The sequence below is a fragment of the Apus apus genome, chromosome 3, assembly GCF_020740795.1.
Source record: "Apus apus isolate bApuApu2 chromosome 3, bApuApu2.pri.cur, whole genome shotgun sequence".
NCBI classification, from domain to species: Eukaryota; Metazoa; Chordata; class Aves; order Apodiformes; family Apodidae; genus Apus; species Apus apus.
The window spans coordinates 84,798,419-84,823,814 of record NC_067284.1 but is presented as its reverse complement, the minus strand read 5'-3'; the positions used below and the strand labels follow the sequence as shown (position 1 = coordinate 84,823,814).

The 25,396-nt window shown below is 37.1% G+C and overlaps 1 protein-coding gene across 11 annotated transcripts in view; it reads left to right on the top strand.

The window, feature by feature from the left end:
- MTR (5-methyltetrahydrofolate-homocysteine methyltransferase) overlaps positions 1-18,800 on the top strand; it is a 57,983-nt gene extending 39,183 nt beyond the window's left edge. For 8 of the 11 annotated variants that reach the window (XM_051613860.1, XM_051613863.1, XM_051613862.1 and 5 more), the window contains 12 exons: positions 2,192-2,292; positions 4,238-4,305; positions 5,168-5,288; positions 8,406-8,487; positions 9,255-9,353; positions 10,566-10,641; positions 11,790-11,945; positions 12,664-12,860; positions 15,489-15,689; positions 16,148-16,340; positions 17,066-17,178; positions 17,312-18,800. In XM_051613860.1, the coding sequence (XP_051469820.1) occupies positions 2,192-2,292; positions 4,238-4,305; positions 5,168-5,288; positions 8,406-8,487; positions 9,255-9,353; positions 10,566-10,641; positions 11,790-11,945; positions 12,664-12,860; positions 15,489-15,689; positions 16,148-16,340; positions 17,066-17,178; positions 17,312-17,398 (1,494 nt within the window). In that variant the 3' untranslated portion in view covers positions 17,399-18,800. Of the gene's footprint in view, positions 1-2,191; positions 2,293-2,806; positions 2,916-4,237; positions 4,306-5,167; positions 5,289-8,405; positions 8,488-9,254; positions 9,355-10,565; positions 10,642-11,789; positions 11,946-12,663; positions 12,861-15,488; positions 15,690-16,147; positions 16,341-17,065; positions 17,179-17,311 lie in introns of those variants that run through there. The other 3 variants (XM_051613868.1, XM_051613870.1, XM_051613871.1) reach the window with 3 other exon arrangements.
- The last annotated feature ends 6,596 nt before the right edge of the window (positions 18,801-25,396 follow it).

Here is a 25,396-nt window from a genome sequence, read left to right as displayed (position 1 = left end):
CCTCGTCTCCCCCTGCTCTTTTTGGATGGGAAGAAGGTGTCTTCTCCTCACTACCTCAAGCAGATCTGTTCTCTGACTGTCATGAGTCACCTTTCTATGTGTCATCTCTCTCCTGCTTGTGCTGTTCTTTTTTATTTTAATTCAGATGGTAATGCTGGTATTTGGCACCTTCTGGTTTATTTTGGTGCTGTTTGAAGTCGCTGAAAATCATTACCCCATTGCTTCCATGAGCACTGTATTAGGATCTACTGTGAACCCTCTGGCACTTAATTATTTTGCTAAAAATAATTGAAGTGGAATTTGAGAGCTTCTTAAAAATGTAGCAAGCACTCTGAAGAGATTGTGAGATACCCTGTGTGCTGAGGGGAGCAGAAGGGAAAAAGTAGGGCTTCTATCCTCCTGCTTCCTCTACTGACTGCTGGGTAAGGGCTGTAGTGCCTTCCTCTTAAAAAAAAAGTCACTGTATAGAGAGTTGCTGAGAGAGGAAAAATCTGCTGGATCTACCACCAAAGTCTGATGTTGACTTGAAGGAAAATTATTTGCAGAGTCTGGTAGCTAATCTGTCTGATGTTACTCAGGCTATTTTAACCTCCTTGACAGTTTTAGTCACAGATTGCCAGGAAATGCAAAGCATCGATAGTTATATTTGAGGAAAGACAGCTGTGAATCTCCATCAAGATTTAAAAAAAGAAGCCCATAGCATGTGTGCCCAGAACTTGAGGGTCTCCTTGCTTGAGACAATTGAAATCACAGTGTGCCCTAAAGAGGGTTTATTTAAATAGCATTTGCCCTGACCTGTGTTGTTTGCTGCCCAGCATAGATATTTCTTCTTCTTATGTGCAATACCACTTGTTAAATCATCAGTTGTTATTTGGTATGATTCATATAGGCAACACTTTTTTTTTTTTTAACTTCCCCCAGTCCTTGATTAATCTCTTTCTCCAGATTTCTCTTACATTCCAGCAGTATATTTTCAGCTGCAATTTTTTTTACTGATGAACCAAAATGGCTGACTTAGAGACCTCCAATTTGCCTTCTCTCTTCCCCAGTCTACTGTAAAACAAGAGCACTGGCAGGATAATAGATTTTTGTGAAAAGCAGCATTATTGGGGACCGTGGGATTTTATTCAACAAATGTATTAGGACTGTGGGAAATTACTCTTGGTAATATTTTATGTTTTTTCCCCCTGGAAAATTGCAACTACAGAAGACAATGTAGATTCATGAAGGAGAGACCTACTTGATACTGTCCAGAAATCTAACATGCTCCATAGAAGGATCTAACCCTCCAGTTAGCCATCTGCAAAGGACATGAGATACTGGCCAGAAAAATTATTTGTAGTTTCAAATAGAATATGCTCAGGTTTTCACTTTATTTAAATTCTGTGCAGTTTTAGTAGTCTCTTACTGGCACCTGATCCTGTACCAGCTCAGGTACAGCACTGTCATAGCCTCCAAATGACAACACTGATTATACAACTAAAAATGTATCACAAAAGCCTGTGTCCTGGTGGAGAATTGCTATGGGAAGTTCCAGCTGGTAGGACCCCTTTGTAAGGGCTGAATGCTGTCTAGTTTAGGACCAAAAGCTTCCCTTCTTCAAGGAGATAATTTTCCCAGCCTGCTTGCTTTGCTTGGTTAATCTGAAGTAGCTTGATCACTGCACTGAAATAATCTCCCTTGCTGTTTGTGTTGCATAAAGTTAATCTCTTCTGCTTTTGCTAATTCCTTTCATTCTTCTCAACATTGCATTGAAAGATTGTTCCTGGTGCACAAGGAGGCATGTAATTATGAATGTTCATACGCTTTTGTTCTAAATGTTTAATCTATTTAAACTTTTTTTTGAGGAGGTTTATATTTGGAGCAGAGTTACCTTAGGAGTTCAGTTATTGCACTGCACAAAATGCTATCCAGATCTGAATTTTTTTATCTGCTATTTTGTTTTTTTTAAGCACAGGTTTTTTAATAATATGCATGCAATTTGAAATAATAATTATTGTCCAAGTTTTTATTACCTGGATCATTTAAAACTGTTTTTAATATTGACTGCATTAGCTCTACTACACTTATCAATTGCTTGTACTACAATAGGAGCCTTGATCATGGATTGGGATTACACTGTTGAAGGTCTGTGCAAACATACTGAGGCTTCCAAGTCATTTAACTCCTGTGTTTTTCATTCAACTTTCAGGATCCTTATCACGGTACAATAGTACTAGCTACTGTGAAAGGAGACGTACATGATATTGGCAAGAACATCGTGGGAGTCGTTCTGGGCTGCAACAACTTCAGGTAAAGAGGCAACCATTAGGTAGCTCAGAACACAGCTGTATATGGCTTGCTACTTAATATGTTAGGCTAGCTACAGCTGTGGTGATAAGAGGGGTGGGCAGTTCTTTGGAAATGTGTTCTGTTCTCCAAGTTGTGGTTGGGAACAGATCATACGAGTCGTTACTAATGGGGAGGCAGGTGGGAATAGAGCCTTCTCCTTCAGTACTTATTTTTCCTAATAAATTGGCATCTGAGGTGAACACAGTTTAACATCAACTGAAATGTAGATGGAAGCATCAATTTTTTGAATTTTTTTTAGTATTAAATATAATAAGTATAATGTATTATACATATAAGTATGATGTCTGAAGAAATCAGATAAAACAATTCTAGTAAGCAAGAGTATGTGTGGACTGTGTATTGTCTTGGGAAAAAGCAAGTCTTGTAAGATTCAAATTACTCTTTTAATATATTTTTCAAGCTGTTAGCTATGAGGTTTTAAAAAACTCACTGGGGTATGTTTTTGTTAAATAAGAAATTAGATTCTCATCCTGTTTCTGAGCTTCAGAAGACAGAACTTCCAGAAAAGCCAACTCTTTCAAGGTCTGTTTACATGCAGCAAGTTTGGAGACAGTGTTGGACTGAATGGTCACATTTACATCAGAGCCCTTGTCAAGTGTCTGTCAAATATTGAGCATAGCTGAATCTGTACTGGACTCTGTCATACCATTCATTACTTTAGTTTTGTTTTTGACTTGGGGCTGTAATTTGCTCTAAAAGGAGTCAAAATTACATCTCTATTTTAAAACACAGAGTTGAAGCCCATAGCAGTGTAAAGGCAGCATATTCTGTTTCAGTATTGCTTGAAATTCTGTCAGTTGATTTCAGACTTTCTTGAGCTTTAGACCTATTGAACTGAAGCCACAGTGTTTCTGTCAGTACGACAGAGGCTGTATGAAACTAGCAGGCTTAAAAAAATGGTTAATTTGAATAAAATGCTACTGAGGGAAGTGCAGTGTCTCATTTTATAAAATATATGCTTTAGTAAGCCAAAAAAACCCCACTTAATGACATTTATCTTATCCTGACCTAAGATACGACGTCCACAAAGCCTCTTTGTACTGCCAAACAACTTCATAAATGCCACTGCTGTTGGTTAACCCTGGTAGGCGGCTAAGAATCATGCAATTATTCACTTGTTTCTAAACAGCGAGCCTCAGTGGGTTGGGGAAAAAAGGAAGGATAAAATCAAGAAAAATTGTGGGTGGGGGTAAGAAATGTTGAATAAGTGAAGGAGAAATGGAAGAAGAAAGAAAGGAATCCAAAGCAAGTCACTACCTCATGGGAAGCCTGATGCCTAGCCAGTTCCTGAGGAAAGATGGTGAACTCTCGCTAAACCCCTGCCTCTCCCTTTTTATTGCTGAGCATGACACCATACACCATGGAATGTTTGGATAGTTTGGGTCATCTGTCTGGTTTTGTCTATTCCCAACCTCTTGTGCACCCTCCATTCTGTTCCCTGGAGGGTAAGAGTGAGAAACAGAAGGCCTTCATGCTGGACACTGTTCATCAGTAGTTAAAACATGTGTATGTTATCAGCATTGTTTTGCTTACAAATCTAGAACACAGCACCATACCGCCTGCTGTGAAGAAAGTTAACTCCATCTCAGCCAGACTGAGTACAAACATGAAAAAATTCTTGTTTTTTAAAAAAGCCTCTTACACTTGAATTTTCTTATCTACTGTATTATCCGGAACTCTGATGTCCTGAAAGTTTTGCCAGACCCGGAGGTATTTCCTATATTAAAATTCCCAACAGAGGTCTTAAATGAAAGAAAGAAACAAAATCTAGATTGTAAACTTCAATTTTAGGTTGGTCATTTACAGTAGGAGCAATTTATTTGCCCTTTAGCAGAAATTTGACCTGTTTTTGAAGAATCTTTTGTCATTTCACTTCTGTTCACAGAGTTATTGATTTAGGAGTCATGACTCCATGTGATAAGATATTGAGAGCTGCTGTTGAGAACAAAGCAGGTATAGAGAGATTTCATTAGTACTCCTGAATTGTTTTATTTTAAACCCCACTTGCATTTTTTAAATTGTTATACATTACATTCCTGTGCTCTCTATGATTTGGTCAGACTGTCTTCAGATAAATCAGAACTTTTGCATTAACAATAGTTACTATTTAGTATTTATCACTTCTGTGAAACTTAGCAGGGAAACTGAAAACCTGTATCAAAAGGACAACTCCAAGAGAGATGTTTTAGTGTTTGTTTTACACATGGATAAATGGAGACTTGGAAAGCTTGAATAACTTCTTGTTGGGTCTTAAATCAGTAAAAGAACTTGGCATTCAGCCTGCCAGATCAGTGAGAGTGAAATGAGGACTGAATTGTTCTAATAAATAATGAATTTTCTGGAACAAGTTACAATTGCTTTGAAACAGTCTGTTGCATCTTGGAAAAGATGAAATGTGTGGATCATAGGTGGTGAAGTTTGAAAGTGTTTGCTGTTTATAAGAGCAGAGCTTGTAATTATTTTATTTTCCTCCTCAGTTCCAAAATTCTGAGGTTTGAAGCTTGCTAATCAGAAGTACTTACGTATTTCTTGCTGAAACTACAGCAGTAGATGTTCAGCAGCTGTAAAGACTGTTCGAGAAATATCCTAAACTGGGGATTTGGAATCATTTTAATTATTGGAAAGCTTTCACTTCATAGTTAGGTCTGTCTTGCTTCTAGACTAGCAACTACCCTGCTTTTTATCTCACTGTTTTCTAGCTGACACAGGAAGCTATCTGACATGTGAAAGATAGACTTTCTGTAATAATTTCTGTGTCTTTCTACAGTGGATTTGCTAAACCTTTTTTGTATGTGTGTTTATAAATTTGCACTAGATATAATTGGCCTATCTGGTCTCATCACCCCTTCTTTGGATGAAATGATTTTTGTCGCCAAGGAAATGGAGAGATTGGCAATAAAGATTCCTTTGCTGATTGGAGGAGCAACTACTTCTAAGTAAGATGTCTCAGTTGGGAAGATGGGGGATGTTTATGAAAAATAAGGGAAAAAGAAAATTTATAGCTATTTTGCTCTGTCTTACCCTCATTTTCCCCCAACACAGATGCTAGTATGTGTGTAGTTAAGACTGAATGTTACTTCTTATATCAGCAGTCCTAGAATATAGAGGTAAAGTGTAATTAGTACACAACAAATAGTGGACATCTTAAATATTTCATTTTTGTGTTACGTATTTTGCAAGTGTATATTGTATGTGGAAGCATTACATTTCCTTTTAAAAATTCACACATATATGCAAATACAAGCATATTTAACTGCAGTAGCATAATTTCCTTGGGGGCCACAGCAGCAGCATTGAGTTCTTATTCAAATGTAAGAAGAATTTGGAGCTCTTGTCTCAAAATGCTTAGTTCAAAATGCACGTGACAGACATGAACTAGTATGGGTTCTCGATGGTTGGACTTGATGGTCTTAGAGGTCTTTTCCAACCGTGACGATTTTGTGATTCTGTGATACAAATAATGTTCTGTTCTTCTAAGGAGTTAAAATACTCTGGTTTGTTCACCAAAGCATTCTGAAAATGCAGGATTTTGAGATTATAAATGGTCATGTTGACATCAGGGAGCCTATTATCTTTAAGAAAGTTAATGTGTTTTTCTGGATCACCATTCAGCACTGTGCTGGTTGGTTTGAGAGCCCTGTCCTATTCAAGCAGGCTGAGAGATGATAAATTCAAGCTGTTCACCCTAAAGTAGTTATTATTTTGCTTTTGATAGATTGAGCTTTTCTGATGAGATCTTGTTCTCTCAGATCTGTCAATTGAAATAATACAGCTGCTATGATGTTCTGAAGACCAGTGTTGACGGCTCACTGACACCTAGTATTAATGTTACCACAAATGTGTTCTGGGCATGTGTAACAGCCTTGGGTCACGCTTTGCTAACTGGTTTATGTACAGTATGCTTGAATAGGTGACAGTTCAGAAGACTGCTGAGGTAATTTCTTGCATAACTAGAAGCTGTTAGCAGTGTTGCTTTCTTTATCAGAGCAGCATGTATTCTAGCAGAACCATTAGCTCAGTATATTCCGTAGTTTTGGCCTTAGCAAATCATCCCGTAATTTGACAGACAGTGATGAGTAGGATCACTACCTGTCTTTATTGGTCCTGTAGTTATCATTCAAGGTTAAGTGTATGTCATTTTTCTCTTTCTTCATGAGAGTCTCTTTTCTTCTGGCTTTGATACTGAGCACAAGCATGGAGTTTTTTTTCTTTAAAAAAGAAAAAGGGGAAAAAAAGAGCCTTTTTATTCTAAGTGAAGGTCTTAGGATTCTTCATATTCTTTTAGTGTTTCCATACAGGGCATTGTGGCCTAGTAACTGATGTCAAATAACCAGCATCAAACAATTTTGTATAATTTATTCACAGAGATTAATGTAGCCCACAGCAAGGCAGCACTACTTTTATCCTTCAGTGAAAATTATTGAAGAATATATGTGTAATTTTGTATACATAAATAGTAATGTTATTCATGTGAACTGTTTATAAGCATGTACTTATGCATATGCCCAGATACATGCAATTTCTGTAAAATATATGTCAAGTAAACGTATTCTTTATGGAAGACTGGATTGTTAATATATATGTAATTTTACTGCCACAATCTGAAGTTTAGCCTCATGTGTGTATTCTGGAAGGTTATGTACGTGTCAGAGATTGCTAATGAAGAACCATCTATACTTTCTCTTTGTAATAAGTAGATGTTGTCACCTGAAATAAGGAGACGAGTACTTGGAAGGGTGGAAAGTGAGGTTAGTTTGAAAGAGAGAAGCTTGATTTTGCCTACAGAATCTACATAATAGAGTGTCTTTGTGACTTACAATAATAATGACATTTCCATTCTTACTAGACTGCTTTGGTAAATTCACATGTTGACAAATAATGGTGACAGTTTTGTTATGGTAATGTTTTTTTTTTTAAAAAAAATACATAAAAATAAGTATGTACGAGTTGATCCAGTGCCATTGTAAGTCTATGCACTGATGTTTCCTTTGTTCCTGTAAAAATAAAAGATAAATATTTTTCTAAAAAATAGAGCTGTCAAGATTGAAGGTGTATCACCTAGAAGCAAATTAAGAAAATCTTGGACAGTTGGTTACACAACTGTGTTGCACAGTCATCAGTAACCTCTGTGTCCAAGTACTTTAAATATTTGACAGAACTTTAAGAAAAATGAGACCCTGTATTTGCTTCCTGGGTTCTGATTTAAATTAATTTAAAAACTTACGTTTGACATGAGCATTCAAGAAAGATAACTGAGCTTTGGCCTGCGAGGTCATGGTTCCTGCCCTTTCTTGCACGATTTGCCAGGATTCTTGGAGCAACAGGAGTAACCAGCTGCATTTCATGTGATAGGCTAGGCCTCAGTTTAGGATTCCAAACTTTAATTTGATCAACAAAATGCTAGAATATAGAAGTGATTCTTCAATATACACTGAAGTATTTCCATGAGGACTGGAGCATGAGTAAATCCTGAATAAAGGGATGAATTGAGAGGTTTTTATGTGAGTGACTTGACTGATCAAGCAGGTGTAAGTTTGTAGTATTTGTTGACCACTGACTGAATTCCTTCTTCAGGTGAGTAGGAAGCTTATGCCTCTGGTTTTGAAGTAGAGCATTGTAGAATATAATGATCATGACTGAAACAAGGTATTCTAATCCATAGACCCAGAAACTAGCATGTGGGTGGGCAAAATATAAGATGAGCAAAACGGTTTAAGAATAAACAGTTTTTGGTAGGCTTAGTTTGGAACATTCTTGCTGAAATTTTCTGAGACTCAGACTAATGAGTTGCTGATTTTTAGTCAGCTGGCAAGACAGTGAGGGCATGTGAATGGCACATTATGAAGCATTCTGATACTCTTTGAAGAAAAGTGTTTATGTACCTATTATTAAATTCTGTGTTTAATCATCCATGCATAGCAGATGGAAGAACTGCTTCTTTTGAAGTTCTGGTCTATACATTAAGTCAGTATTTATTTTGGTGGGTTTTTTTTAATTTTTATTTTTATTTTCCCCAGGTGTGAAATACTCACTCTTTTTCTTTTTCATTTAAGAACACACACAGCTGTTAAAATTGCCCCACGATATAGTGCGCCTGTAATTCATGTCCTGGATGCATCCAAGAGTGTTGTGGTTGTAAGTTCTAAATTATAGTTTCTTGTCCATGCAAAACTGTATGCCCTGTTTTTTTATGTTGTGCCTCTCATCCTTTCCTCTAAGGCTTAACATTGTGGCAGGAAAACCAAAGAGGCGTGGCAGAGACTGGTTTCTAAACTACTGTTGCTTCAGTTATCTTTTGCTGCCATGTGGTTATCTCATCTGACTTCTGTCAGTTATTGTCACTGGATACCTTTATTTAAATGCCCGTTTCTCTAGTGAGGGTGAAATATTCACTCTGAGTCCTTGACTGTAATTTTGAGATGTTTTATAGTGAAGAATGATGGGGTTAGTTATCATCTGTTATTCTAATTTGGATATATTTCTGAAGTTAGTGATGTGGCAACATTAGTAACTATGAAGTTGGAGATTGCTGAGATGGATGCTCTTTCTATCAGAAAAATGGGTAGTCTTAACTGGCAAATGCTGGCTGGAAAGAAGCAGGCCAAGCTGTGTGTTGTTTCTATGACAGTTCAGTCCCTAAAGTCTTGCAGTCTTTCCAGAGCCAGACTTGGCTCTGCTAATGTTACCTGTACAGTAGGGCAGTACTACCAGTAATAATCATATTCTTAAAATACGTTTGAACCCAGCTTTCAAATTATTGGTAAGGCTTAGTTTAGTGTTGTCAAGCGTAATTGGAGACAAGAGTCTGAAAGACACATAACATAGTCTAAAGATCATATTCTGTCCTTACAACATGGTATGTTACCATATGTACTTAGTGCATTCTCTTTCCGTTTTTCCAGTGCTCCCAGCTCTTAGATGAAAATGTAAAGGATGATTTCTTTGAAGAAATATTAGAGGAATATGAAGAAATTAGACAAGAACACTATGAGTCTCTAAAGGTACAAGTATAATAGCTTTAGCTTTTCTTGTTTGAAGTGGTTGGCACTTGCCTTATTACTCTTAGTTTTAGCTCCTTATGAAGACCTTCAAGTATATTTGTGCTGATTCAAAGCATGCAGTAAAATTAATTGAAAACTTCAGGAGTGCTTATGAAACCAGATTTTCTAACCTATACGGGAAAATTCTGTGTGAGACTAGCATATGCTTGTCAAATTCATGATTATCCTCAATGGGCAATCAGTGGTATCTAGGACATCTCCATGGAGCTGGCAGTCATGTTGATTTAACCAGCCAGCCTACAGGAGACCAGTGTGCTCCTGGAGCAGTAGCTGGAAATGGGGAGCTACACTGGGGTAACTAAAATGGCACTGGTTGCTTTTGCAGGTATTAAGCCACACTATAATGAGTATTTTACAGCACAATGCTTTTCTAATGTGTTCATATTGTTTAGGTTAGGGATCTGAGCAATCTTAAAGTAGACAGCTGAGGCTGCCGTTTTAGGAAAGTGAAGGAAGCAATGAACAGTGGAGATGGACTCTACAAATTAACAATAGGGAACAAATAACATATAACTCCTTTGAGCCCATCTTTGTAAATAAACACAGAAGCAAGCTGAAGGTTATCTGGCTCTTATCTGGGCTCTTGATAAAGAAAGATAAAGATTGAGGTCTACTGCTGAGAACATTTGGTTTGACTAGGTTTAAGACTGTGTTCACAGAGGGAGCCAGTCCACTAAGCTGAGTTCAGTGACTGTAGCTCTCTCCTTTAGGCAGAGGTCAGCAGTGAATTAATAAGTTGCTATAAATATCTTGTGCCTTTCAGAAAAGCCAGTAATTTGCCCAGAGGCATACTGTAGTCACTGGTGGTGGTGTCACTGCCATCCTAAGCTTTTTGCAGGCAGTAGGAGAATATCTTGCTGTACCTGTATTTTCATGTCATTTGAAGTAGTAAAGGAACTTCTGGTGTAGTTCAGAGGAACTAGAAATCTTGTAGGCCAGTTTCATTAGAGGTATACAGGAAAAAATAGTGGTCTGGTCATGGTATAATCTGACTCTACAGATGTCAACTGGGAGTTAATGGAGCTGAATGGTCTGTTGTCAGATATGTCATGAAAACCATTTTGAGTAAAATGCTACCATCAAGCCAACAGTTAGAGTTTATTTGTCTGAAAGATGGCTGGCTTTGTGAAATTACTGTTTATATCCATATAGGAAAGAAGATACTTGTCGTTACAGCAAGCTAGAAGAAAAGGTTTCCATAATGACTGGTTATCAGGCCATAAACCAGGTCAGTTTAAATGTTGTTTATTGTTGTTGTGCTTATATAATATTTTTAAATTAGATTATGCTTCATTACACTTCAGTTGAGTAACAACTGGAGTAAGTCGGTATCTGTCACAGCAGAAGGGGATTGTTTTTGCATAAATTTGAGTGTCCTGCTTGCGCTTTTTTTTTCACAATGTATTTAAAATATAAGTTAATAGTTAATTAAAGAAATGGAAAAAACCCCTAAAATAGTGAGTTAGTTACTCATAACATCATATAATCAAAGATAAGTCTAATGCCTGCTTTGCAAAATAATTTTGGACTGGCTCATTATATTGCAAAGCTACCTATACCATGTTAAGGGAACACACATTGTGACATGGCATTTATATCAAATTCCTCCTTACACTTTTTCCTACCCTTCCACCATCAGCTTCTGTACCAATGTTTTGATTATAATTATTTTTTTTTAAATTAGAGAATGGAAGTACAAACAGCATTCCACAAGAAGTTGCATCCTGCAGCAACATTGACACTTCACTACTTTCTGTCATTTTATCTGCTAGATGCAACAAGATGCTAATTTTCAATAGCTCGTCTTAATAAAAATTGTGTTATGAAATACTGACAAAACAAGTGAAAAGCTTTTGGTTACATCATAACATGATCCATCCCACATTTTCATTTGTGCACGTGCATCTGAATAAGTGTGTGGTGGTTGCAAAAGTTTTTATAAATTAGATACTAATTTACAGAACTATTCTACAATAGCATAACACATAATATGTCTGTATTGAAAGTAGGATTTGTAAATATGAAAGGTATATGACCGTATGTTAGGTATTGATAAGTTGTGTATATCTTTTTGGTCTTCTGTTTTGGCCAATGAAATAAGTTCTGAAGTCCAACAGCTAATAAGTGTTGATTTATGAAAGAACAAAAAGCCTTACATCCTGTTTCAAGTTCTGAATGCGTTTAGTCCTTTGTTTAAATCGCATTTTAACTGTAGAGTATGGTATGACTTGGAAGCAGTATGAGGGTGAGAATTCTCATTACTTTGGAAGAGGTCATTTGCCGTGGTGGAGGCTGGTGAGCATCAGTTCTGCTGCACATATAAAAGCAATATTAAATTATTTTAATCATATCAGTTTGTACTTTTAATTCCTACAGTCAAACCGAAATTCATCGGCACAAAAGTCTTTGAAGATTATGACCTGAAGAGGCTGGTAGAATACATTGACTGGAAGCCTTTCTTTGATGTCTGGCAACTTAGGGGAAAGTATCCCAACCGGGGTTTCCCTAAAGTTTTCAATGATAAAACTGTAGGTAAGTATTGATACTGCATTTACTGCATGTAAATAATCCTAACAGACCTGGCATGCTGCATGAATATTCTGGCTATTCTGAAATACATAGGAATAGTGAAAATATGTGGAAACCTAGTGTCACTGAAAGTTTGTTCAAAGCAACACTTGTTTTGGCATGTGAGGCTGAAAAAGAAACAGGGAAAAATGCTCCATCATCTTATTTACAGTTCACCTGCCAAAACACAGGGAGGTATTTTAATTACATAAATTGGCAGCAGAGCACTAAATGTATCTGTGTCTGTGTTGTGGGGGAAGATGGCAAGAGCGCTCTTGTCTCTTTTGGAAAGTATTCAGTAGGCTTTGAAATCCATGATGAAACTGCAAGGGTGATACTGAAATCAGTGTTACGGATCTGCTGCACTCTGGTGATGTAGGTGCACACACAGGTTCTCTGTTGCTGATTTTACTCTACGTTCTATGCCTCTACTAGAATGGTGCTGCCTGAAATGTTTCAGTTGTTTGGTTTTTTTCAAGGTAAACATTAATACAGCTCTATAGATGTAATCTCACTGCTATCTCTGTTTGCTGTAGCTGACAGATTGTTGCAGTCACCGTAGAATTATGTGGAAAATGAACCAATCTTCAGCAATTCTTAAACCTGTTTAGCCAGCTGGAAAAACATGCCTTTTCTAAAGGATACGCTTTTTTCCTTTTTTTTTCTTTTTTTTTTTAAATAGGTGAAGAAGCAAAGAGAGTTTATAATGATGCTCAAAATCTACTGAAAACATTGATTAATGAAAAGAAATTACAAGCTAGAGGTGTGATTGGGTTCTGGCCAGCTCAAAGTGTTCAAGATGATATCCATATATATGCTGTAGAAGAGGCAGTGGGATCTTCGGAACCAATTGCAAAATTTTATGGCTTGAGGCAACAGGTACAATGACAGAGCATTTGTTAAAGAAAGTGATTTTTATTTTTTCTGAATTGCAAAAATACAGCAGAAGTGCCTTATTAAAAACTGTGCAGAAAATAGTTAGAAACTGTCTGCAGCTGTTGTCTTGCCATTTCTTTCAGTAATAAAAAAAATCTTTTTAGTGATGACCCAGGTATTTGTATTGTAATATTTGTAGTATTTTGCATTGTAGTAACTGTACAAAATGCATTGTAGATTTGACATCTTCAGACATGAAGTGCATTTTCTGTCTTCATTTTAATATTTAAGATGTCCTAAAGACTATGTTGTATAAATTCAACACATGGATCCTGTGTGCTAAGTGAGAAACTAATGAGCCTTAATTCTACTTTGATGAAAAATTCTTCTTGAATAAGTTAAAGATTAAAACCACTTATAATTAAGATTGAAATACCTGGAAAATAAAGCTCAATGGGAGACAAGTGTTTTTGAAAGTCTTAATTTTCTTGTAAAATTCCCCATATGAAGAAGCAGTTTAGAATTACTTGACTGCTAATTCTGATTGAGAGAAATCTTTATTCATGCTCAAATTATACTTATCTAGATTTGCATTTCTTTTAGTATATTGAACATTTTCAAGATAACTCTGCCTTTCGTTCTACCCTACCTTCTGATTCAGCTTCCCATATTCAGTCATCATGCATGGCAGAAATAAATTTTAAAAATACTTACATTTCTGGAGTGTAGTGTTCTATGAGGACAGTCCTGTGCTGATAGTGCAGAATTGTACTAAGAAAGTTTTATCTGTTCAAGTTCCCTGGAACTTAATCTATTATGGAACTATATCTAATGGATGTGGATTATCTGTTATGTGGAGATGGATCTAGTGTATCTTGACAATCCATGGCAGTGGAGACATTCAAAACCCACCTGGACGCCTTCCTGTGTGATGTGGTCTAGGTGACCCTGCTCTGGCAGGGGGGTTGGACTAGATGATCTTTCGAGGTCCCTTCCAACCCCTAGGATTCTATGATTCTATGTTTATATACACTGTTCTCACAAGTCTTTAAGGCAGGGGTGTTCCAGGGCCTCAGTGCCTAGTTAAACATTTTGATATCCTGTGTAAATCACATTTACTACAGTTTCTTTTTCTGGCCTTTTCCCAGGGTTCTCCCAAGAAGAATTTCTGCTTTTATGTTCTTCTTGTAATGATTTTTACTATTGGAATGCTATTATTTTCCTTAGTCTTTTTGTCTTGTATATTCCCAGGCTTATTCAGGCTTTCCTCAAATTTAAGGCTTCTGTGAAATTTTGGGTAATGTTCTTCTGGCCTGTATGTATTTTATTTGCATCTTTCCAACCTGTTTTATGTAGTAATTTAGAAGAGGTTTCAACAGAGCAAAGCAGAAGAGAATAATTTTAATAATTGTCTCCTGTTTCATATATAAAACTTTCAGTACACAGAGTTTTCTCTGTGACATTGTCACTATTAAGGATGCGATGTAAGTTTAAAACTTGGAGATGCATTTAGAATTTGCCTTAACTAATAATTACAGAAGAATCTTCACTTTAAGATGGATTTCACCTGTGTGGAAAGTGGATATTTCTTCAGTTCAGTGGTTCTTTCTGTAACCTAGGGGGTTATAGAAACTAGGGAACAGTTGACCCTTTTTCTTTGTTTTTTTTGGGGGGGTATGTTGTGTTCTGTTCCTTTTTTTTTAAACTGCAACTGGGAACTAGTGGAAAACAGTGTTAAAATATTGTCATAGAACAAGAAAAGTTGGAGAAGAATCCTCATCTAATTCATAGCCACAAAGTAACTTTTATGTCTCTGTAAGTTGGGTAGATTTACAAGAGCTGTGCCACTTCTTAAATAGCAGTCATGTTTCCACAGTGAATATGCTTCAGCTGTAAAACTTGTTGTTAGGTGCTATGGCAGGCATTCAGACATTTCTTTCTATTTCCTTTTTTCCCATTTTGGGAAAAGATCCAGTGAGTGGAATATTGCCTGTTTGCATAAACCCACTTGAACCTTGCGTGGAATTCAACTTTTCAGTAGAGATGAAGGCATTTTGTTTGTATTGCTTGTGGCTAGTGTAAACCTACATCCTGGGTGCTGTTTTGTCTGGGTTAGTGAGCATATGGTTTGTAGCTTAAGAAACTAGAAGTGTTTATAAACTCTGACAGGTACTCTAAAATGGGAGTTGCTGAAGAATTCTGCAGTTTGTGTAAATGGGATGTGAACTATCAGCCATCAGTTTTGCTAAAAAAGGTGGAATCTGAGTGCTAGGAATGGAAAATTCCTCCTCTTTCTGGGTGGCTGGCTGGCACAAGAGTATTCATTATTTTGTTGTAGCTTGTCTGCAGAATAACCTGTTAAGTCTTACTAGCAAAACATTTTTCTGTATGTATTCAGCATAGCATCTCTGTCCTTTGATATTTTGTTCTTCAGTGATCCAAACACCCTCCCAGTAGGAGAGATGTTTTTCTTCTAATTCAAGAACAAGAAAGCCATCATTGCTAAAAGTCTAATTAGGTGTTTGTCAGAAATCCTGCTATTCTTAATACTGGTCTTTAAATTATTAGTGCACTAATATTTAATATATTTTTTATATGTTCTGATTTATTGCATTAATTTTGTTACTTTAGGCTGAAAAGGACTCCGCCTGTACAGACCCATATTACTGCCTCTCTGACTTCATAGCACCACTGGATTCTGGCATTTGTGACTACTTAGGCCTCTTTGCTGTGGCCTGCTTTGGTGTAGATGAGTTATGCAATGAATTTAGGAAACAGGATGATGAATACAACATCATAATGGTGAAGGCTCTTGGTGATCGGTTGGCAGAGGTATGAGGTTTTATCATGTGCTTCCTTGCAGATTTTCTGACTGTGTACTAGATTTGTTTGACAGGTTGTGTTTCAAGTTTATGCTAAAACTTTGACTGATATCTGCAATTTATGCTCTGCATTAAATGTCAAAGTGAAGAAGTTCTACTGAAACTGTCTTAAGAAGTGAGGCCTCTTCTGAGCCATGTCTTCCAGCTGCAGAAGCATTTCTGAGCTTTTTATGAGGATTTTGATGTTTGAATTAAGTAGATTTTAAACCAAGACTGTTTAAAAAGAGCTATCTTTAAATCTTGTTTTACCCACATGAGAATATGTTTGACCCAGGTGTGACCCCCCCCAAATTAAAATGGGAGTGGGGGAAAAATCTCTATCATTTTGTGTCTTCATCAAGTAGCTGTTGCATCAGTCTGCACAAATTAAAAAACCAACCAAACAAAAAGTTTGCATTCTATCTCGAGGCATTTGCTGAGGAGCTCCATGAAAGAGTTCGAAGGGAATTCTGGGCTTACTGTAGTACTGAGCAGCTAGATCTCTCTGACCTACGCAGAATTAAATATGAGGGAATTCGCCCTGCCCCTGGATATCCAAGCCAGCCTGACCATACAGAAAAACTCACCATGTGGAAACTTGCAAACATTGAGGAAACAACAGGTACCTCTGTCTGCTTTACTGAGATTTTTAAACTGTTTTTATCTGAATGAAAGATTGAAATGCCAACAAAACAGCAAATTGGGTGGTGCAGAGCTACTTAAAAAAACTGAACTGAAGCAGTTCTGGGAATTGCTGCCTTCCCCTTTCCATTGCCATTTTTATTTTGCCTCATTCAAGGATGAATTTGCAGAATACTGACAGTGCTTTTGGTGAAGGAGTTCTGCCACATGCTACACAGAAAAAAATTCTAGCATCTTTATGGTTGCAAGAAGACATTCCAGATATAAACAGGAAAAAAGACAATTCAGTAGTTTATTTCCTGGTCCACAGAAACCCTGAAATGGTGATTCTTAAAAAATTACTGAATTCCATTCATTTTCCTCTGATATTTTATGTGTCAGACATTTCACTGCTACTTCCACAATTCCAAAAATACTTTCCTGTGTTTCAGAACCTCTAGTTACCCATTCTATTTGCCAAAACTGTCTCAAGTTTTTCCTTCAAATTGTACAGTTACTCTTTAGTAATACTGTAATGAAAGTCTGCAGTGTATTTAAAGCTGTGTGTTTTTTTAATAGAGAAGAAATGGAAAATGTTGGAGGGATTTTAGTTTATCTGAAAGCTTCTTGGTTTTTTAATTTGCCTGAAGCAGCCCAACAAAAAAGGCTCTGGATTTATGCTTATTATCAATTCAGAGAGTAAGAAAATTTTATTATCTTTTCCAGGAATTGGTTTAACTGAATCACTAGCAATGATACCTGCTTCTGCAGTTTCTGGCCTCTACTTTTCCAGTCCCAAATCCAAATATTTTGCTGTTGGCAAGATATGTAAAGATCAGGTAACTTGGACTATCCATTGTGGTAATGTTACAGTATTCAAAATCATCTTATTAACAGATGTTCAAAAAATTTCTGTAAACAATAAAAGCTGGAGTTGCCAAACCTTCATCATGTTTTGTGATCCCTTTGCAGGTTGAAGATTATGCACGAAGAAAAAAATTGTCTGTGGCAGAGGTGGAGAAATGGCTGGGACCCATTTTGGGATATGATACTGAATAATTGTGTCACTTGTGGGTGAACATTTTCTTTTGATGGTCTGTTGGCCAGAAGGAACAAGAGAATCCAAGATGAAAATCTTTCCTACTGAAAACAGCAGTCTTCCATCCATCCCACCAGTTTCTCTACTAATTTTTAATTTTTGATCAAGTAACTTGTATTTCAGATATGCCCTGTGCTCTTGGATTTGGACTCTGAATGCATTGCAGATCTCTTAGTCATAGCAATTTGCTTTTATTTATTTTTATTTCTTGCACAAATACTCTAGTTGGGCAGCTAGATGTAGAGTGAGATGTGGAAGCTGCAAAACCCTCCTGTCCCTAGGAAGGCTTTTGAAACCAGGGGCAAGGATTTCTATCCCATCAGGTGATGATATTCGTAGAACGTAATTTGACTTTAATGTGGTTTGGCAACTCCAGGTGCAGAAGTCAAATGTGATTTTTCTGTAAAGTCAGCAAAGATTTTACACTGCATGATCAAGAACAACTGAAGTACAACAGATGTCCTTTTTTAAAATGTTTGCTCTGTGTTTAGTGTGTTTTGTGATTAGAAACATATGTTCTTCTCTTTGAATAATACCAGGTTTTTTAATTACTATATGGTGATGATTGTAATTAGAACTATTGAAATAATACAATGTGCTGGAGCAGTATTAGAGATGTAGTATTATGAGAGAACATGAAATGGGATGACTGAGCCCATGGGGTTGTTCACCTCATGCTACTTCTTCCGATGAAGCAAGCCACAATCTGTTTCTACTTTGTATAAAGAGAAATGGCAGTTCGTACCTTACAATTACATTGTGAGGATTAATTCATATTGAAACAATCTTTTGTACATGGACAGTATGAGAGAAGCATAAGTGTCTCTATAGGCAGACAGAAAGCTTGGAGCCAATTTTAGTGTTTTACAAACTCTTGAAGCTTCCACGTAGATAGATCTTAAAAGCAAACAGTAGCAATACCATTGTAAGTAACAGTTGATAACATACTGACTCTTGAGTGAGCTAATTGTTCATAGCTTTTAATGGTCTTTGAAAAGTGCCTCAGGTATTATCTAAATGCTAATTTAGTAAAATATTGTGACAGAAACCCCTTGTTTTTCTGGTCTCTAATTGTAAAGAAAAGACCAAATTATAATGAGGATGTTATTTTAAATAGTTTATCTGTAATTTGTTTATAGCTGTATAATTTTTGTGGTGTCTTCATCTGACTTTATGCCAGAAGAATCATCTTGTATCAACAGTTTAATAAAGGTTAAGCTGTCAATGGTGTTACCTCGTTAGAATCCTTTAAATGCCAGCAATAAACTGCATGCAATGGTGTGAGCAGATAATGTCAAAATTAATATGCATATTGTACCACGAATCTGAAAGTATAAAAGCTGCTGTGAGGTTTATAAAGTATTTGAGTAAGCGTGTTCTTAAAGGAATGTTTTAGAATATCTCATCCTTTAAAGACTTAAGAAAATAATTTGTAAATGGATCTTTCTTCCCTCCCTCCCCCCTATATGAAGGGACTTGAGACATGTCCTTGTATATCAGCTGATTCTTATTGCTGGAACAGTTCCTCAGGAGAATGCTCTTTGAGATTGCTAAAAAACCTGGTAAAAAAATCTTAATATAAAGGAAAGTATGTTGCTGAAATATGTAGCCTGTAAAAATTGCAATCTCCTTTGCTTTCTTTTTGTTATTTGGACTTTTGCAAATCAATGTAATGCTTCGAAAATCTCATCTCCACCATTCTTCCATATTCCTATATTTGGAATCAGAGTGCCTTATTCGCCTTAAATTTTGATTGTGTGAATGAGGTCAAAATCTGATTTGTACAGTTTGTTTTTTTTTTTAATTTATTTTCCTGGACTCAGAAAGAGTCAGTGAGTACAGCTTTGGCAGACTGACAGAGCAGTGGTGGAGTTTACCCTTGTGTACAAGCAGAGGACTTCAAGTGGTGTGCAATTACTTTATCCCTTTGCACATGGCATTTGTACATTGATAATAATCTTCATCTTTCCCTGCAAAACATGTCATTGTGAGAAGCTCTTTGGCAAAATGACTCCTTGTTATTATGCAAACATTTTTACCAAGGATAATTTCTTTAAATTCCCTAGAGCATGCTACACAGGACTGCACCCAGGCGGGCTTTGAATATCCCCAGACAAGGAGAGATACTTGCCTTGTCATGGTAAAGTGTGTTCAAGCCCTCTACGAAGCAATTTCATTTGATTGGTAGGCCACTGCAGGTGCCAATTTTCAAATGAAGGTACACTGTGAACAAAATAGAAACATCTTTATCCTGATTTCACACATTATTTGTATACTGTCCATCTGAAGGCAGAACTGAAAAAACAATTCAGTGAGCCTCCATGTTCTTTTGTTCTATTAATACCATCATGGCTGAATATCCTGAGATTTTTGACCATGCCTTGTGCTTTATATAAATAGCTGTACAAGTAGAACTTAGCTGGGATTACCAAACTTGGCCTTTTGTATTTATGATTCAACTTGAACCAGGATGTTAAAAGCCAAGTGGTAATTATCCTTGCTGGCCTGAAGCTGCCATGACGACTGTGAAATGGCAAGGTGCTGTTTTCTGCCTTGCTGCCATAGTGCTGGTGTGTCTTGTGCCTAAAGCTCCTGATTAGGCTAACAGGGAGTGTTCTCAGGCCAGGGTGGTCTCTGCCTTCCCTTCCTACAGAAAAAGCATGAAGTAAGTGGAGTGAGTGTGGAAAGTCAGGCTTACCTTGTGTTAGTTCTTAGCTCTGGTCTCTTCTACCCCACCTCTTTGTCAAATCAGCTTCCTTTTCCCTCGCTAGTCCTTAGTTGTATGTCAGGGTCCTGTGTAGGTTCTGCCAAAATGGAATTGCAGAGGGTTTTAAATAAGTCTCTTTTAAAGTCTGAACCAGGTAGCTGGTCCAGGAAGAGGAATTTTTGCCTGGCAAGTGTTGGACAGCCTTAGTAGCAAATGGTATGAATAGCTCTGCCTGTAGGAGTCTTATACTATTTATGTCGGTTGTCGATAACAGCTAAGGAGGAGGCCACAAGATGTGTTAAACAACTACCTGTGTCTTAACTGCGTTGTTATTCATGTGGTTATTTTCATCTAGATAGCAAAACCAACACATGTATTAATTGCATCCTTTCTCAGCATACTGTTTTAAACCCACAATTAATAAAAAGCTAATAATTACAAAACTATAAAATTGATGTAGTGTTCAACTGAAGTGCTTCAATGGTATGAATTGTTAAGATGAAGCAGAGGAGGTATCTGAGCCTTGCTGTTACAAATGCTTTTAAAATTCTCTATTAAATTCAGTTGTTTTAGGATGAAAAATTTATCTTGAGTACAAATGCATGCTACAAAGCAGTAATCCTTTGATTTAAAAGGCTTTACTATTGCTGTGTAGAAACAGCTGATAAGATTATTTAGTTAGGAGACTAGAAAGTTTGTTTCAGTACTTAAAATTTTTCCTATGCATACCAGATTGCCTACATGTAACAAAAGAAGCTATAGTAGTTTGGATTCACAGAGAGTAATTTAATTTCAGAAGAACAGGCCATTCTTTAAAAAGGAACTGGAAGATTAAGTAAGAGTTATGGCAAACATCTCTCAGTAAACAGGTAGCCTCTACCTTATGTATACCATCAGAATATAAGAAATAGTATTTCAGAACAATATTTAAGGATCTTTCATTAATATAATGCATGCTTGTGATTAAGGAGTTATATTTGCATGTTTATGAGTGAGAGAAGGAAATAATAATAATTGTGAACTTATTCTTAGGGTTAAGTAACAAGCTGTTGAAAAAAGGAAAAAATACCCCACCTCTTGGGAGTTGTTGGAATTGGTACTCAGATGAAAGTTTTTGACAGAATTTTCAGCAGACTGTGTGTTTCCAAACTCTGGCAGGATATTGTGATACATGAGGAGAAAACATCCTTCTTTTTCCAAGAGTTTCAAAGATGTTGAAACTCTATCAGCTCTGTATCTGCACACAGACATTAGTGCTATTTTGACCTGAGAATTACTTCAGACCAGTAGAGAAAATAGCACTGGGTGTGTAAATATAATGAATTCTGCTCTGCAATACAATTGTGGAGATGTAACTCGAGTTCTCCAACGGTTTGTGAGTGCTGCATTTTGGTGGTTGGCTTTCTTAATGAAAGATACATATTATTTTGTTTTTGTTGAATTTCAGCAAGGTTCTTGCCAAATGTCTTCTTCCCAGTAGTGAACAACTTTATTCCTTTTAATCTGGCCATCAATTGGAAATCTAGGTTGAGGTTCAGAAGTGGAGTGCAAATATCATGTCCAAAAAGGTGTCAGTTCTCTGCGGTTGCTGGACTCCTTCTGCACTTCTGTTCCTGTTGTGACCTTCTGCGAAGTAGAAGTACGTACATCTCTTTCTGTAGATGAGGGCAGCAGTGGCATGGGAAGCAAGACAGATAAAAAGCTGCCCTGTGTGGCCACGGCATGCACTTAGCAAACTGTTCTTCAGCAATACATTGGTACAACATGGGCTCTAGCGACTGCCCTTGAGCAGGTTCCATTTTCAATTGCTGTCTCAATCTTTTCTGTGCTCAGCTGCTTTCATTTCAGGAAATCACAACTCATGGGATCTCAGGACTGGCTAAATACTGCACAAGGTCCTTTCCCTTCATCAGGCATTTATACTGAATGGCTTTACAAGTAGCTACCTGCTGTTACAATTTTGGCTTTCATAAACGTTTCTGTAACCAACTAGATGGCCTTCTTCAGGATATTGCTGTGTAGCAAATAAATACATTGCTGCTGTAAGACTCACAAGATCAGATTTTATCTGCACACCTGATCTAACAAGTTTACTCATGCGGTCAAGGTTTTGCAGACCAATCTCATTAGTCAAGTTTGCTACTTACAAAAAGCGTGTTTATGCATTTTATTTAGGAAATAAATATAAGCACTTAATCTTTTTACTTTTAATTTCTTCCAAATATTGTTCCTCACATCTCAGGGTAGCCAAAGTAAAAGCTTTGATTCAATTGTTATGCCACCATCTGTACATGTATGGTGAGGAGCACTGAAGCAAGAGATTAAAAACTTAATATAATGTAAGTGCAAGATACTTACTGAATATCATCTTGTCTCTTCAGATAAACATTAGGTGAAGATGCTGTAAGACAGGACTCAGCAGCCAGCTAAGGCTAACTGAAGATTTTAGACTTTCAGATGTTGGATCAGCAGCATTTCTTGTCATTCTAGACATTATAATACATGCTTTGCCTCCTCTTTTTGTGTCAGTTTCTCCACAACAGAATGTTGCTGCTGCATCCAAATCCCTGGTTATTCTACAAGAAGTCTTTGACATGGATTTTTTTGAAGATTTTGATGTGCATTCCCAGGATTATTTTTCCAAAAGAGTTTAAAGCACCACACTGTAGATGAATATTTCAGGTTCTTGAACTGTAAAATACTTGTTTTTCTTCAAAAAGTCTATAGGTACTGATACATTATTTACCACTCAGTGAACTGAATCAAATAGCTCGCATTTCCCCACAGCTCCAAGTATGTTGGGGGAGGGAGCGAAGAGTGAAAGGAGTTTTTATGATACTCTCAGTTCTTGATTAGCATATCTATCTGCTGTCATATTCACTGCTTGGGAGCTGAAGTGAGAACACCTCTTAGCAGGTGTTGTAGTGTCTGATCCAGCTGCTAATAAAGTCTATGGAAAAATTACTACTTTCCTGAAACAACTTTGGTCAGTCTTGATGCAATAATCTGGAGAGAAAATTCAGTGGTAAAGTCTTGTCAAAAAGCACTCGAGGACTTAACACGATGTTCTGTTAAAACTCCTTTAGTGGCTCAGCCTCATTGAAATAGATGGCTGGAGGACTATGAAATTAATTTTTGCTCTTATTTCAAAACACTTACCTGACAGAAAGTGATACCCTATTAAGTCAGGAACAGATGAACTTTCCAGCTGTGGGTCCAGTGTGATCAATTGCAACCATCCGTCTCGGGCGACATTTGAGGGAGATTGCCAAACAGAACCAGCAGCACGGGCATTGATTCTGTTTTGCATTCTGAATGAGGGAGGGGGTAAATGTGCCTTAATTCAGTAGATGAGGATTGGCAAATGCTCTGAGAACATTTTCGTTATTTCAAGCCTCTTTTTCTAAGTTTAAAACTAATTCTGTTTAATGAGATTTTTGAGTGTTACAGTCCTTGACAGCCTTGAATATATGTTGTGCTAACATTCTGTATACTGTTGGAGTTTCATTTGGTGATTTTTAAAGAAGAGCTACCTTTTAGTTACATTTCCTTCTTAAATGTGTATTTCATGTTATGTATTTCTACAAATACCAGCAAAATTGGAAGTACTGTCACATCTTTCCTCCTGTTTGTGCATGTAAGTGCAGAGCAATGGCAAGGCAGCTGTTGTATGGCTATTACTAATCAATATGATTAAATTTGGGAAATGTATTATGGTTTCCCTCCAGAAACACTAGCATGAAGTGTATAAAAATCTCTTGCTTTTGTTGCTCAAATGAGGTCCGTAACAGTGGGACATTCTTCATGTTATGTAAAGCATCTTACCATGTGATCTCTTTATCTGTCAGTAAGTAAGATTGATTATAAGTAAACTGATAGTTTTTTCATTTCCTCTTGGTAGTTTTAATGGCTGTATGCTGACTTCTTTGCAACTGACAGGTTCATTCATCATTTTTTGCTGCTGTTGCTTCCATTCTTGCCACTGGAGTTTTTACTTAAGTTTCCAGTTTGTTACAGTTCTTCTCTTCCACACATGCTTATTTGCCAAGAAGCTTGGAGGTCAGACTTAATATTTTGATATCTTCTCTTGAAAATGCCAACAGCTGTAAAGAGGACACACTTTGCACTCAGCTTTATTGTTGTTGGGAATTTCTCTAAGCCATCTGCCCACTGTATGTTTTGGCTTCTATTGGCCTCTGCTTTTCTTCATGAAGCTTGGAGGTAAAGGGTGGTAAAATAAACTTCTGTTTCTGGGTTGGTTTCACAGTTCAAAATTTGTAGATTTGGGAGTCTAAAATTTATAAGAAAGAATGCCTTCCCCCTTCCCCTCCACTGCCTCTCCCTCAGCAATTGTAAGGCAGCCACAGCACGTAACACTTCATTTCTGTAGAATTTGGAGTGTTGGTATATAAAGCAGCAATGCCCATGGAGCTTCTGCTGGAGCAAATGGAAAAGTGACCTCTTACACAGAGCTGGTATCCTCCCTGACCCTGGCTGAGGAGTTGAGGGCACTGGAAAATGAAGCAGACCAAGTTCAGTGTGTGAAGGGTGTAAATGTTTATCTCTAACTGGGTGAGGGGGTGTCTCTTTCTCCAAAAGGAGTCTTAATATTCTAAACCTTGGAACAGTGCATTTGCTGATTGCTAAAAATGCATGGGCTGTTTTTCTGTCCCTTTGCCAGATAAGAATTACTTTATTTACAACAAAGCTAATAATGATTGCAGTTTGCACTTGGAGTATGATGTAGACTTACCCTGTTTGATGGCTGAGATCAGTGAAATTCAGTTCCTATATGACCCCTCTTTTGATTTACTGTGAAGCTACCATGCAAAACTGTCAGCATGAAAAATGGATTGCTTTCAATAGCTTGTCTGAATTTTATTTTTGATTCTTGGGGTTCCTCACCAGCTGCTGCCACAGAGTAGCTGCAATGGTTGTGAAAGTTTTTCCTGCAGAAACAACTAGTGTAGCACAGTGTGGAGGGGCACCACTGCTTTAAGGACTGGGGAACTGACTGCTGGGCAGCCATTCAACAGGACATTTGAGATATGTCTTACCAACCTGCAACTGAGTGTTCCAATATGAGACCCAAAAAGGGCCTTTTAAAAATAATGAACATGACTCATATATGCAATGCTCATGAATAATGTAGTCTCTGTAATCTTTTGATCCTTTAATCAAAAGTCAAACACTGGCTGAGCTCCAACTTGTAATATAAACATGACCCATCTTAGAATACTGTCTTTAAGAT